Source organism: Paroedura picta, chromosome 4 (assembly GCF_049243985.1).
Source record: "Paroedura picta isolate Pp20150507F chromosome 4, Ppicta_v3.0, whole genome shotgun sequence".
Lineage (NCBI taxonomy): Eukaryota > Metazoa > Chordata > Lepidosauria > Squamata > Gekkonidae > Paroedura > Paroedura picta.
In genome coordinates, this window is record NC_135372.1 from 37,169,474 (window position 1) to 37,183,617 (window position 14,144).

The 14,144-nt window shown below is 44.3% G+C and overlaps 1 protein-coding gene across 2 annotated transcripts in view; it reads right to left on the reverse strand.

Moving 5' to 3' along the window:
- RALGPS2 (Ral GEF with PH domain and SH3 binding motif 2) overlaps nucleotides 1–14,144 on the reverse strand; it is a 133,146-nt gene that overhangs the window by 16,498 nt on the left and 102,504 nt on the right. Inside the window, exons 10-15 of one of the 2 annotated variants that reach the window (XM_077332475.1) lie at nucleotides 13,449–13,539; nucleotides 11,987–12,054; nucleotides 9,904–10,039; nucleotides 8,084–8,235; nucleotides 6,924–6,978; nucleotides 754–831 (exon numbers count right to left, since the gene is read on the reverse strand). In XM_077332475.1, the coding sequence (XP_077188590.1) occupies nucleotides 754–831; nucleotides 6,924–6,978; nucleotides 8,084–8,235; nucleotides 9,904–10,039; nucleotides 11,987–12,054; nucleotides 13,449–13,539 (580 nt within the window). The remainder of the gene's footprint in view (nucleotides 1–753; nucleotides 832–6,923; nucleotides 6,979–8,083; nucleotides 8,236–9,903; nucleotides 10,040–11,986; nucleotides 12,055–13,448; nucleotides 13,540–14,144) is intronic. The other variant, XM_077332476.1, reaches the window with a different exon arrangement.

The window sequence follows — 14,144 nt, forward strand, 5'->3', positions numbered from 1 at the left end:
GTTCCCAAGAGACAGTCTAAGGAAATAAGAATTTCTGAAATGTCTTGGAAAAAAACTCTTCATTCAGCCTTCGTTTGTTGGCAAGAGTAGATTGAGACATACGATACGCAGAGCCTCGGCAAAATACCAGCAGCTTAATTTTGACAGCTGGCCCGTCCTTGAACAACTGAAATCATTCGATGGAGGTTAAAGTTTAATTAGGAATGCAAACTGTTTGCATAAAATGCTGTGCCTAATGGGTTTAACCCAGTCATTGGCAAGGTCTTAAAATTTGGATGTAATGAGCTTAGATTCCAAGCTAGGAACCTAAATGGTTGGGCAGCAGAAGAATATATTAAATACTAAAATACAAATATATTTATTATAACTCACGTGCACATATAAAATTTTAAAACACCCACATGAGATTCCAACATCATTCGATTCCAACATTACTATTGCAGCCCCAAATTACGTCCAATGTTGATTAGACAAATAAGCCCAATCCATAATTTTTAATGTTCTTCACTTTATAATGGTTTAATATTTTCAGAGACTGTATTTGCAGATTAGGACAAGCCAGCCGCAATCTATAAAGGAATGAATTGAGTCACAAGAAAGGGAAAGCCCGTTGTAAGGGAAAGCGCACCAACAGGATTTGGCTAAGGGAGTTAAGAAAGATCAGAAGTGTCAGATGACACCCACTTCAATATCAAGCCAATCACCAACACCAGAGGGAAAAGTTTGGCCCCTGAACACAAAGGGGGGTTGTACCTGTTGGCCTTCATGTGGCCTCGATAGCCATTTCTTGCCATTCTTGTCACCGGACCAAGAGAATGGTATAATCTGTTCCTGTTGGGTTCCATTATAAATTGTATGGATTATACATATTTTTTTTACACAGTCATCATCATCATTTGTTAGAACACTGCAACAAGCTTCCTTCTGCTTTAATGCTGCTACCTCTTGAAGCGATATCACTTTTTAAATTTGGACACAAGTTCTTCATATGACAACAAACACACAACAGTGGGATACTTTTATTGGCACCCTCATCAATGGTCTGAGGAACAGCAAAAGCTGCTTTAACTGAACTTAGAGGAAACAGATCAAAGAATTGCATTGCTAAACAATTCTGATATCAACAAAGGCCAACAATTCTTGCCAAACTTGGAAGGTAATATACCAACTTCTACGTTTTGATGGCTTAAAAGCAAAGAGCACAAGATGGCCCAACATGACAAATTAAAAATATGTTCACTATTTATTTTAATTTTATAATTGGATTTATAATTGGTGGGCAGGAGGGTGATCCAGGCGCTGCCCATGCGCAGCAGCACATGCGCAAACGCGCATGCATGTTTGAACCCGGTGGGATCGCAAACACACATGCGTGGCACTTTTGCGCATGGGCGCATACGCGGACCTGCCGCACATGCTCGTTTGCGGCCCCACCAGGAGCTCAAGTGTGCATGCACGAAAGTGCAGCGCATGTGTGTTTGTGGCCCCACCGGGCACAAACGTGCATGTGTGGACCTGTTGCGCATACACATTTGCACCACTGGCATGCTGGCAGCCACGCTTTCCTCTCCCCCCCCTCCCGCAGAAAGAAGCTTGCCAGGCCGCAAGTTAATTGGCCACTTTAGCGGCCAATTTGCTTGCGGCCTGGAAGTTTCTCTCTGCAGGGGGGGGGCGGGGAGAGGGATCCGCGGCCTGGTGCTGAGGCCTTCGCGGCGGGGGGCAGGGGATTCTTGGATGTTCCTGGTGGCCCGTCCTCAACCAAATGCCTGGTGGAACTGCTTCATTTACAGGCCCTGTGGATCTGAGTAAGCTCTGACAGGGCCTGTGTCTCCTCTGGGAGCTCATTCCACCAGGTAGGAGGCAGGCACAAAAAATCCCTGGCCCTGGTTGAGGTCAGGTGCACCCCTTGTGGGCCGGGGACCACCAGCTTGTTGGAACTCGCAGAGCATGACACACTTTGGGGGCATGTCAGAGAGGCTTCAGATACACCAGGCCCAGACCGCAAATGGAATCAGAGGAATTATTTGAATGCATGAAATGATTCTTTTATAGAATCATAAAGTTCGAAGGGGCCATAGAGGCCATTCAGAGTACAAGCCCTTGCTCAATGCAGAATCAGCCTATATTAGTTCTCTTTTTGCAGGATACTTTTAACAGCAGCAAACACAACAGGGCTCTATTATATTCACTGCTGAGAAACTGCATTTTTTAAAACAATCAAATCTGCAACTGAGTTTGCAAAAGAAAAGCACAACTCGCCATGAGGCTATATGACAGTTTGAAATGGTGAACACACAACCAAGTTTTTCTTCATTATTTCTTAACTAGTAATGAATAGTAGTGATGCTACTGCATCAATAAAAAAAAAAATTAGGATCTAAATGCATGGGGCCCTGAAAAAAAACATGCTTTTAACTCCTGTGCACCAATTCACAGCTGCTTTAGCACTTCAAGCAAAACCTGAAAGGGCTTCTTCAGCTTTGTGTAGTGGTTAGGAGTGTGGACCTCTAATCTGGTGAGCCGGGTTTGATTCCGCACTTCTCTACATGCAACCAGCTGGGTGACCTTGGGCTTGCCACAGCACTGATAAAGCTGTTCTGACTGAGCAGTAATATCAAGGCTCTCTCAGCCTCACCCACCTCACAGGGTGTCTGTTGTGGGGAGAGGAAAGGGAAGGCCACTGAAAGCCGCTGTGAGAATCCTTCGGGTAGAGAAAAGTGGCATATAAGAACCAACTCTTCTTCTTTTGATGATGGCAGTTTTCAGGTTACAATTGGGATTAAAGCCATGTTAAAGTAGTGTATGAATAGAGCTGAAATCATAGGACATATAAGAACCAACTCTTCTTCTTCTGCAGCCAGTTAGGGATCCCACCGTGAATGTGATGATGCTATGGCACCGAATCATCAGATATGGCTATGAAAAAACGTAACTAAGGAAATTAAAGTCTCCCAAAGCCTTGAATGATACCATACATTGAAAACCCCACACCTTTTACTACAAGCCTAGCAGTATTTTTCCTCAGACTTTAAACAGGGTACAAGTATTTAACGTTATTATTCAAAACCCAATGCTAAAAGTAGCAATGGGCTAGAAGCCTGCTGAATTGTTCAAAGTCCTAATGTTCAGTATATTTAGGTACGAATGGAAGGGAACCTATGCCTATGAGCTGAGATAACCGTTCTACACCACATGGAACAATACTTCTGCCAGCTTTCTGGAAGAACATGGGAGTGATTTCCTTTAATTGCTCTCCTCTGAGAGAGGTCAATTCAGAGGAACAGTCAGGCAAGCTGACAGTTGAGAAGCATTAAAAGCTTTATCACCAAAATGGAGAGAGAGAGAGATGTGAAACACAGGCTGCTTGTGAGGGTGCGCTTCAACCGCGCAGCAAGAAAATGGTGGGAAAGTTGGCTTGAGGGGTGAAAAAACTGAGCCTTTGGGGGGGTTAAGCCCCCTCCCCCTCCATGATGGCTATCCCGGATATCAAAACTGCTTTGATTATACCTCACTTTATTCCAACCACTGTAAATTACAGATCCTTCCTCCTGTCAGCAGAAAACTGGTCAAGAAAGTGCTGTTTGTGTCATTAGCCCCCCTCTTGCTAGCAATGGAGAAAACCAGATGTCCCTGCATCTCCTGCTGAGTTCCCTCTGTACAAGTGGTGTTGAGCATACCCGTTTATTAACACTCACCAAGCATGTGCTAAGAGCTATGTTTAAATTCAGACCCTACAGATACCATAGCTGCCCTAAAGCTAGAACAATCTTTCAAAGCAGGTACTGGAGACTCAGGAGCTCAGAAGATGTTCAGGGCACGCATGCAGTCTTGGAGGCTCGAGGGAGAATAGGCAGCAGCCAAATATCCTTCCATCATGCTTCAGCTGTGGCCCTACCACAAGAACCTTCTTCCCTGGCCAGGGCTGCCCAGGTTTGGGGGGGGCCTTGGCCAGAGAGTTCCAAGGCTCCCCTCCTCTCCATCAGCCCTCTGTACTTTCCCCCCTGCATATCTATGCATCCTCCCACCAACTGTACTCACAGCTATCCTCCCTGCCTGCAGCCAGGAGCTCTGGTGGCAGAATGCGTGCCCTTCTTGCAACCACTCATTTGCAAACAAGGAAGTGGCAAACGAAGGACATGGGCAGGGAGCTATTGGCAAATGGGCTTCAAATAAAGCCCTGGGCCCAGCAGCTGTCCCACCTCACTAGCTTTGTCCTTAGCAACTTTTATGATGTTGCAACTGATATCTGTAGCTTAAGCACCACTTTGGGAGGCAATGTTTGATACAGCATAAAAATACAACAGAAAGAGACCACAGAAAACACATGGCCCTTCTTATGTTTATGCAGCAATATGCCTTGGTTGTTCTGGAGAAAGCTGAAGGGGGATGGAAGGGTGGTGGTGGGGAACCTTTTTAACTATTGTGCAAGCTACCACAGAAACCTATGGGGTAACTACCTGCAAAACATCATGGTTAGGCAAGGCTACATATCTTAGGAAACATCTTAGGGCAGCTACTATTTGGGGGGATGACTGTAAAGCAGAGGTGTTGAACTCTTTTGGTTCAAACATAAATGTCACTTTTTCAGGCCAGGTCATCTCTGCCTTAAAATATAATACCAGGTAATGGAGATAAACTTTGTAAAGGTGATTTCAGATGCCAAATAGCAATAGCAGGTGAATGACAACAGTTGGCTTGACTGGATTTGATGAAATATGCAGAAAGGGTTGTAGGCATGGAGGTACTAGCACTGGTAATGAGACAGGAAACCTAAATCTCAATTTAGTCCAGGAGGATGAGAAGAATAAATGGACATAAGTCTGACATTAGAAACCACAACATTCAAAAACCAGTGAGGGAACATTTTAACCTTTCAGGACATTCAGTTGCTGACCAGAGAGTAGCAGTTCTCTTCCAAAGGTGTTTCAAGGAGAGATTAGAAAGAGAGGCTGTTGAACTGCAACTGAGAGCCAGTTTGGTGTAGTGGTTAGGAGTGCGGACTTGTAATCTGGCATGCCAGGTTCGATTCTGCGCTCCCCCACATGCAACCAGCTGGGTGACCTTGGGCTCGCCACGGTGCTGATAAAACTGTTCTGACCGGGCAGTGATATCAGTGCTCTCTCAGCCTCACCCACCCCACAGGGTGTCTGTTGTGGGGAGATGAATGGGAAGGCGACTGTAAGCCGCTTTGAGCCTCCTTCGGGTAGGGAAAAGCGGCATATAAGAACCAACTCTTCTTCTTCTTCTTCTTCTTCTTCTTCTTCTTCTGATAATGAAGACAATGCGTCCTCCTGAAATGAACCGAGACCTAGGTTTCCTGTCTCATTACCAATATCAGCTATTATCATCTGGCGTCTGAAATCCCTCCACTCTCCAAGCTATAAAGACAGACAGACCCACATTCTAGTTGTACCTGAGGAAGTGAGCAGTGACTCATGAAAGCTCATGCCCAGTTTTGTTAGTTGTTAAGGGGCTGCTGGACTCTTGCTCCTTTCCACGAGTGAAGACTGCAAGCTGTGCTGTTAGGTTTCTTCCCCCACTCTGGTTCATCTGTTAGAACTAGAGAGGGGGATCTCACCAAGTGAAATAATGTGTTGATTTAAGATTGGGAAAAATCCATTCAGTGCCAGTTAAAAAAGCAAAGGGGAATGTGAAGAAAGGTGGGAAGGGAGAGAGGGAGATGGGTTGAGCTGGAAGATATAGAACCGTAAATGTATTTTTAATACTTGGCTGCCGGCTTTCAGTCATTAAACAATGGAATCCAATCCAAGTATTGCAATTCCTATATCAGGGTCTTTTTGAAAGAGAACAAAATGCCCCTTTCCTTTCTTTTAGTGTGCATGTGTGACCAGGTCTCAAAGTAAACGGTAGAGCAGGGTGATCTCAATATAAATTGTGCTTGTCGGAAGACTCCTTTTGACCTTTCTCCCTCACAAAAGCTTATACTGTGAATAAAACTTGGTTGGTCTTCAGGGTGTCACACGACTCAAACTTTGTCCTCTCTCTTTCACTGGCTCTTTCACTCTTTCGCCCTTCCTCTTTCCTTCACATTTAAGTCAAGAAGTGGGAGGAGACCTCAGCCAATGGAAGGAAGACTTGGATTTGTATCTCTCCCTCCCCGACTCTTGTGGCACAGAGTGGTAAGCGGCAGAAATGCTGTCTGAAGCTCTGCCCATGAGGCCGGGAGTTCAATCCCAGCAGCCGGCTCAAGGTTGACTCAGCCTTCCATCCTTCCAAGGTCAGTAAAATGAGTACCCAGCTTGCTGGGGGGTTAAACGGGAATGACTGGGGAAGGCACTGGCAAATCATCCCATATTGAGTCTGCCATGAAAACGCTGGAGGGCGTCACCCCAAGGGTCAGACATGACTCGGTGCTTGCATAGGGGATGCCTTTACCTTTACCTCCCCGCCCGAAGGAGAAAAGCAATCTGTGATGCAGCAGCAGCCCTGGGGAAGAAAGCAGGAGAGCGCCAGCCCCACCTCGACAGGCCAGTTCCAGCCTGCAGGCCATATGTTTGACCCCCCCCCCTGCTCCAAAGGTCTGGAAAGAGTGTGAGGAGGCTCTCCTCAGCTCTGGATATCACTTTCAGCTATTTCACATCTGGCAGTGTCTAGCCTAATCAGGACTCTCTCTCAACGCAGTATGTAGAAATGAGGGCTGTGAGCCTGTAATTACAGCTCTTCTAAGCACCACTGCATGAAATGATTACAACCGCTTCACAAATGCTATTTCCTACACAGATCTCCTCCACATAACTGGCGTGCAAAAATCACCAATTGAAGGAACAGACTTGGATGGGCTGTAGGGGACACACTCTGAATGTCTCTCTCCTCCACGGACGTAGTTGCCCAGCAGGAGAACTATCATGTGTGAAGTGTTCCTTCTCCCTGTTTGACCAAGACACAGAGTGGTTTTTTCTTACCTTTCAAATGCTGGCCATGAAGTCTCTTCGCTGAGTTCAGAACCATCACTGCTACCTAAAATAGGAAGAACTTGAATTTTAAAAGGTCCTCATTCTATGGCATCTTTGCCAGTCATGAAAGCATTTTCAAATGCACACAACTAAAGTGGAAATTTTCATAATAGATTTTTAAAGTACTTTCTTTTAAAAAATAAAGATATGCTCAGCAAAATCATCCATACTCTGCTCCACAGGCCTCAGGACCTCTTGTACCAACAGGAGTGGCAGATGAGGATAATTTAACCTGATTCTCCCCCTCCGTAGTGCCATCCCCTTGGGCCAGTTTGCTCATGCAGGTTCTGTGACCGATGTCAAAATCAGGATCTATCCTTCTGCCATACCATGCCACCTGTCACGTGTGTACTGCTGTCTTTCCTGTAATCCCCTCTGATTGTAGAGTTAACCACCCTGCTTTAAGCCTTAGGTGTGAATCTAATGGGCTATCCTCCCTTCTCCTGCCTGCTGAGTTGTGGCTGGGAAATGTTCTCTTTCAGGAGGAGGAAGAAGAAGAAGAAGAGTTGGTTCTTATATCCCGCTTTTCTCTACCCGAAGGAGTCTCAAAGCGGCTTCCATTCACCTTCCCCTTCCTCTCCCCACAACAGACACCCTGTGGGGTGGGTGAGGCTGAGAGAGCCCTGATATCACTGCTCGGTTAGAACAGTTTTCAGTGCCGTGGTGAGCCCAAGGTCACCCAACTGGCTGCATATGGGGGAGTGTAGAATTGAACCCAGCATACCAGATTAGAAGTCTGCACTCCTACAAAACAAAGGGGAAAAAATCAAGCAACAATTTGGGATAACTGGCCAATTCAACCTGTGTGAAAGCATCAAAACCCGAAGAAAATCATGTAGGGTTGTGGCTAGCGCTGGATACGAGACAATCTGGAAACCCCATAAGTGCTGCTTTGGACTTCCTCAAGGAAAGCCAAGATGTAAAAGTAATGGACAAACAGCATGCCCAAAGCCTTTGCCATATATTTCATTGACACATTGTTTTTATCTCTTCTCCATTATTTATACCACTGGGATCTACTTTTCACAGCAGGAGACTTCATATTATATACAGTTTTGGCTCGATGCATGGAAATCCTCTTCAGTGGCTCAGCGGGCTTAAGATCTCACCTATCGAAATGCCACTCGAAAGAGTGGAGCTCTCTGCCTGCCCCCGAGAGGGGGCATGTGGCTCCATGACACTGTCGTCAAGCAGATGCCTTGGTCCTGCATTGGGGAATGTTGCACTTTTAAACTCGACTGTGTTCATCTTGTGGATGAAGCTGCAAAAAGACGACAGGCGGCAAGGATTTAATCACGTTTTGAAAAATAATATATATCATGTAGTGTTCGTTATTTGTCAATATTCACTTTTAAAAATATCTATATTGCCTCTGATCTGTTCTCTCTTCCCCCGGAGGGATGGACCAGAACCAATGGCATGAAATTAATTCAAAAGAAATTCCGTCTAAACATCCGGAAGAAGTTCCTGAAAGTTAGAGCGGTTTCTCAGTGGAACAGGCTTCCTCGGGAAGTGGTGGGTTCTCCATCTCTGGAAATTTTTAAACAGAGGCTGGATGGCCATCTGACGGAGAGGCTGATTCTGTGAAGGCTCAAGGGGGTGGCAGGTTACAGTGGATGAGTGATAGGGTTGTGAGTGTCCTGCACAGTGCAGGGGGTTGGATTAGATCAGTGGTCTCCAACCTTTTTATCACTGGGGACCGGTCAACGCTTGACAATTTTACTGAGGCCCAGGGGCGGGTGGTAGTCTTTTGCCGAGGGACGTCGCTGCTGCCACCTGAGTCCCTGATCCACTTGCTTTCCTGCTGGCACACCTGACATCCCGCTGCCCGCTTGGGGGGTATTGCCAGCAGCAGCTGTGCAGTGCAACATTGAGGGGGAGCCCCAGCCATGGTGGCCGCTGGAGAGCACCAAAGGTGAGCCAGCAGCAGAGTGGCAGGGCAGCCCCCGAGGCAGCAGTGGGGAAGAGGATGAGCCACGGCCCGGTACTGACTGATCCATGGACCGGGACCGGTCCCTGGACCGGGGGGTGGGGACCACTGGATTAGATGACCCATGAGGTACCTTCCAACTCTATGATTCTATGAACAGCCTGAAAAATATGAAGGAAACAAGATGTGGTACGGTGGATATACACCTTTCTATTTCTGAGTTTAAATGATAAAACACAGAGATGATATGCTCTCAGTGGTGAGGGTCACTCATGTTTTGACGGGTTGGTTTGCCGTCGGTAGACACTGCTGGGAAAAGAATGGCTCTCTAGTCCATACACCATTCATGACATCATATGTGCAATATGGTAATAAAACTCTGGAACATCTTGCATTCAAGTTCACAAAAGTAAAGTGTTAGTCCTTAATGCATCTGTAGAACTCTTTTTTCTCCCCTTTCCAGAGTTTTTTATGGAATTCATGATGATCTTAGTCTCATTTACTCATAAAAATTGAGAACACTTCAAATGGTACACATTTTTACAAAGCTTGCCTGCACAATCTAAAACCAGCTCATTAAGCATGTTTCCCCTCCCCTGTTTTTGCAATCCTAAACAGACAGGCTCATCAAGCCCCTTTTGAGCCACCCAATATGTCTGATGAGCTGTGGGTGTATACTTCCTAAAGAGAAAGCACTTTCTATGTGTTCTTGTGTGACCACGTCTGTTTTAATTCTTTCTCTTCCTTTCTAGGTGCATGCAACGTTGTTATATCTTCGTTGTTATATCCATAAACAGACAAAAACCTTTTATGAGATATTTAAGCAGCCTTATACATTTAAGTGCTCAACCAAATGGTGAACAGAGCATAGAGAACAAATGTATGGCTTTTAGAAAATCATTTCCAGGTTTTGTGAAATAACAAACTGCTAACAAAATGGAGACGAACACGCTAGAACAATACTGTGCTTAAGATTAATTTAAAAACCAAATCACTGACTTGTATCCTAAACTGTGACATTTTCTGTGCCCGTGTGGCATTAAGTTCCTAGGGGATGGAGGAGTTGGCGGGAGCAATTCCCCTTCGGCTGCGGCGTTTTTCCGTAAACTTTGTGGAGAAGCTCCAACTTCAGGGCCTGTGGATGAACAGAACCATTTTTAGCTTAGAACTCAAGGCTATATCACAGCTTTTCAGCTTCTGTGAAAAATGTAAATATAAGATTCTCAGATGTGATTCTACTGACAAAGAAAACCATTCAATCCTATATATATATATGTGTGTGTGTGTGTATCCTTATCCATGGTTCCTCTATATATTTGTGAAATAGTCTGGGGGGGTGGAACGTGTCTGCTTGTCCAAGTTGGAATAGGGACAATCAGGGTGCAGCCAGCAACACTGGCTGCACCCTGTTTGGCCCTGCCCCTACAGCTCCTGCCCTCCCTGATCCTCCGTGGACGCTAGCCACGTTCTTCTCAGACCCGCCAAAGACAGAGAGGCGCACACACTGCCCTACCAGACTGAACATGAGCCCTCATTCCCTCCTATCGCTCCTGCTGCAAGGGAGGCAGAGACAGACACAGAGAGAGCTGCTGACAGAGACACAGAGAGAGCTCCTGCTGTGACAGAGGGAGAGAGAGACAGAGAGAGCTGCCCCAAACTGCACACCAGCCCTCCTTCCCTCCTACAAACCTGCCCTAATTACCTGCTCTGGCTCCTGCTGTGAGGCACACTGAGAGAGAGACAGGGAGAAGCAGAGAGAGAGACAGAGAGAGAGACCTGCACCTCCCGGTGTCCCCTGGGTCCTAGTGCCCATTGTATTCTTGCTTGCAATGGGCTTTCTTCCTAGTATATATATATTTATACTGAAGTTTTAAATCGCTCCAGTACATATTATTATTAATCAAGTATACCACCAGAACCATTTCACATAAGCAGCTTTTCGGGACTAGCCGTTGTTGGCATACTAGCAGCCTAAGACTAATCTGGGTGCAGTGGATGTGACAGCACACAAGATCTGTGAAAGCAAGTGCTGATGTATCCCTCCTGCTGGTGCTGTGATGCTTCTAGCACACATACTAAGAAGCTGCCCTTTTGGAAGAAGGGACTCCAACAGCTGAGCTCTGCATTCTGCCCACCAGATGATCACACATTCTCAGTATGGACACCAGGATATACTTCTGCAATTCTAAGCTTTCTCCAGATATGTGAAAAGTCTCTCCATTCTTGTAAAATACCCAGCTTTTTGGGTCCTAGAAACTCAGTGTTGCTAAATGTCGATATGTGGCTTGATGATATTATTAAATCTTTAGATGTGACTGAATGCTCAGACTCATCTCAGGGTCCAAACGGAGGGCCATAAAATTATGTCCCTTGCATAAATGTTCAAAGAGCTTTGGTTTTTTCAGCATTGAAAGTTTGCATGGGTGCCAATGTAGCTATTTGCTTCATTTTTGTAAAACACAATTTTAAAACTAAATCATAAAAAAGAAACAAGTTATAGGGATATCTGAAACAGGGTGTCATGTCCTTTTCTCTAGCTGAATAGGATAGAACATGGTAGGAGAGTGAGTCAGTGAAGTGTCACTGGAAAAGAGAATAATGCTTGGAAAGGTTGAAGGAAGCAGGAAAAGAGGAAGATCCAACATGAGATGGATTGACTCCACCAAGGAAACCACAGCCCTCAGTTGGCAAGACCCGTGTAGTACCCTGCTCAAGGTGTGAATAAGCCCTAATAATTTGCGGTTTTAAGTGCCTCAAAGGGACATGACCCTGGATCAATTTATGGTTATGTCTGCCTAAAAGATACCAAAAAGGCAGAAAAGCAGAAGAACCCAAGCCAACATAACCATTCAATCTCTTCTAGAAACTTTACAGGAGATGCAAGGACTGTGGTGAGAAGGCAGGCCAGAAAAGCACCAGTATGTGTGTGTGTGTGGAGGCTGGAAACATAATCCTAGGCTAAACTATAATCCTAGACATTTCTATTGCAACTAGTACATGTCTTTAGTAGACAACTTCACAGTGGACTGAGACCAAAGAAGTGTTCATAAACTACCTTTCCTGCTCTCTGATAAATACCTACCTACTAAATCTTCACGAGAAGCGGCAGAACGGGGAGTGCTGGTCCCTGGCTCTATCTTTAATGAAAGCCTGAATTAAAAACAAAACAAAACATTTTGTCTGCAAATAACACCATCTATGCAGAGACAGTGACCAGTTTTATTCTTGTGGAAACTCAGGTATGCATTATTATTTGTTTTGCTCTGTGCAGGAATGTTGAAACCAATGTCCTCTCCCTTGTATCTTTCAGAGAACATACGAACAACAGTTCAATATATGTTTAGCCCCAAACAACTTTTTTGCATCCTAGTATTTTGGTAGGATTTATTAAATACATTTGTTGTGAAATTTTAAAATTAGGGTATGACAAGCAAGTTCAGTCTTTCAAAAACAGTACTGAGGAGAACAAGTGAAAATATGATTGAACTGATTTAACATAAATGAAATTGACTGGCACTTCTTGATCAAGAGAAAAGAATAATTTTAGCTAGTTGTCCTTCCCACTGCAGACCCTAACTCTACTCCCCAACTTCATTCATTCATTCATTCATTCATTCATTCATTCATTCATTCATTCATTCATTCATTCATTCATTCATTCATTCATTCATTCCCCACTCGTATCGGATCTGACATCTCGGGCTGGTTTACAACATTTGTTTGCCAGGGGCCCTGATTTCAAAGGGAATTCAGGAGATCTGGGGGCTGCAATGTGTGTGTGTGTGTGTGTGTGTGTGTGTGTGTAGGGGGAATCCTCTTTCACAAGCCTTCTTCCATTCGGAGTAGTTTTAATTCAACCCATTAATTATAATTAAGCAACATACAGTCAGGGTTAAATTCTAGTATAATAAATAAGACCTCAATTTCCTATCTTTGAAGTTAAATTATTGCCCTTGAAGACTCCTAAACCCGAAACATGTGCTGTAACTCTGGTTCTTAAAATAGTAACATACATGAAAATATTATATATGTGCCATATTGTTATTTGTACATGAGTTTTTTTAATAGGACGGGGTACAAGTGCCATAGTAATGCAGGGAGATTCCCCGCTGGTTCCAGGAAACTCCATGCTACTACGGTTGCATTATGATTCCATGGAAACATTTCAAAGCTCTTTGTGATTGCCATTCCCAACTTTCAGAGAGCCAGAATTGATTTGTAAACATAGATCTATCCCTAAAGGCTTCAGTTGCTACTAGGGCATATCTTACAGGTAGGCTGAGTTGCAAGAAAGATGTCATGAAAAATGGAGATAGATAAAATGCAAAGAACTGAGAAAACAAAAGAGCAAGACACTTATTTTTGTGTTCCTTTGTTGTAGTTCATTTTTTGCTTTAGTACAGTTCATTCTTTTTGATTTTTTAAAATTATTTCTATTTAAAAGCTTCATTAATAAAAGACAGCGGCGTGAAACAAAGTCTTATGAGATTCCGACTTGAAAAAGCCAAACACATGCATTTTAATTAATTAGTTTTCATGCTTACTTATAGTTGTCATCTTCCACAAACTTTTGAAGCTCTTCTATATACTGAACAGAATTCAGGTATTTCTGAACATGAGGCAGCACAGGGATATCTAGGCAGCAGACAGTGTGTTAAGTTAGATTCTCTCTTAGTTTCATTTAACAGTATTGTATTTCTTACATTCTTTGTATGGTTCTGAAATGTTTGTGATGCTATCTCCTCTCACAGATAAGGTGGCATCTGGTTGACAACTGTGCCAAAGGATAAACATGAAACTCTCCAACTATAAGCTCGCAGGTGAAGGGAACCAGCATCCCTCTAAATACAAATTTGCTGGGGTGGAAGTAGCAGCAGCACTAATTCTACCCCATATTCCAGTTTATATATCCTGGCCTCAGTCCCAAGACTGTGCAAACAGGATGTCCATGTGCCTCATCCTTACTTTCCCCAAATTCTCCCTCAGCAACATTTCCTAACGTGACACTTCAATCTCTTCCTTCAACCATGATACAAGAACTGATCCAGTGGTTCAAATGTACAAGTGACTTCAGAAACGCTTGCTGGGGAATGCTGGAGAGGCAACTGTAGATGTGCATACAGACCTGGGGGCACAGTTGCAGAGAACAAATGTATGTTTCATCCTGTCCTGTTAGACACAGGCATAATGCATAATTTCCTAGAAATATAAGCATCCTTGCTTACCAATGGACACATTCA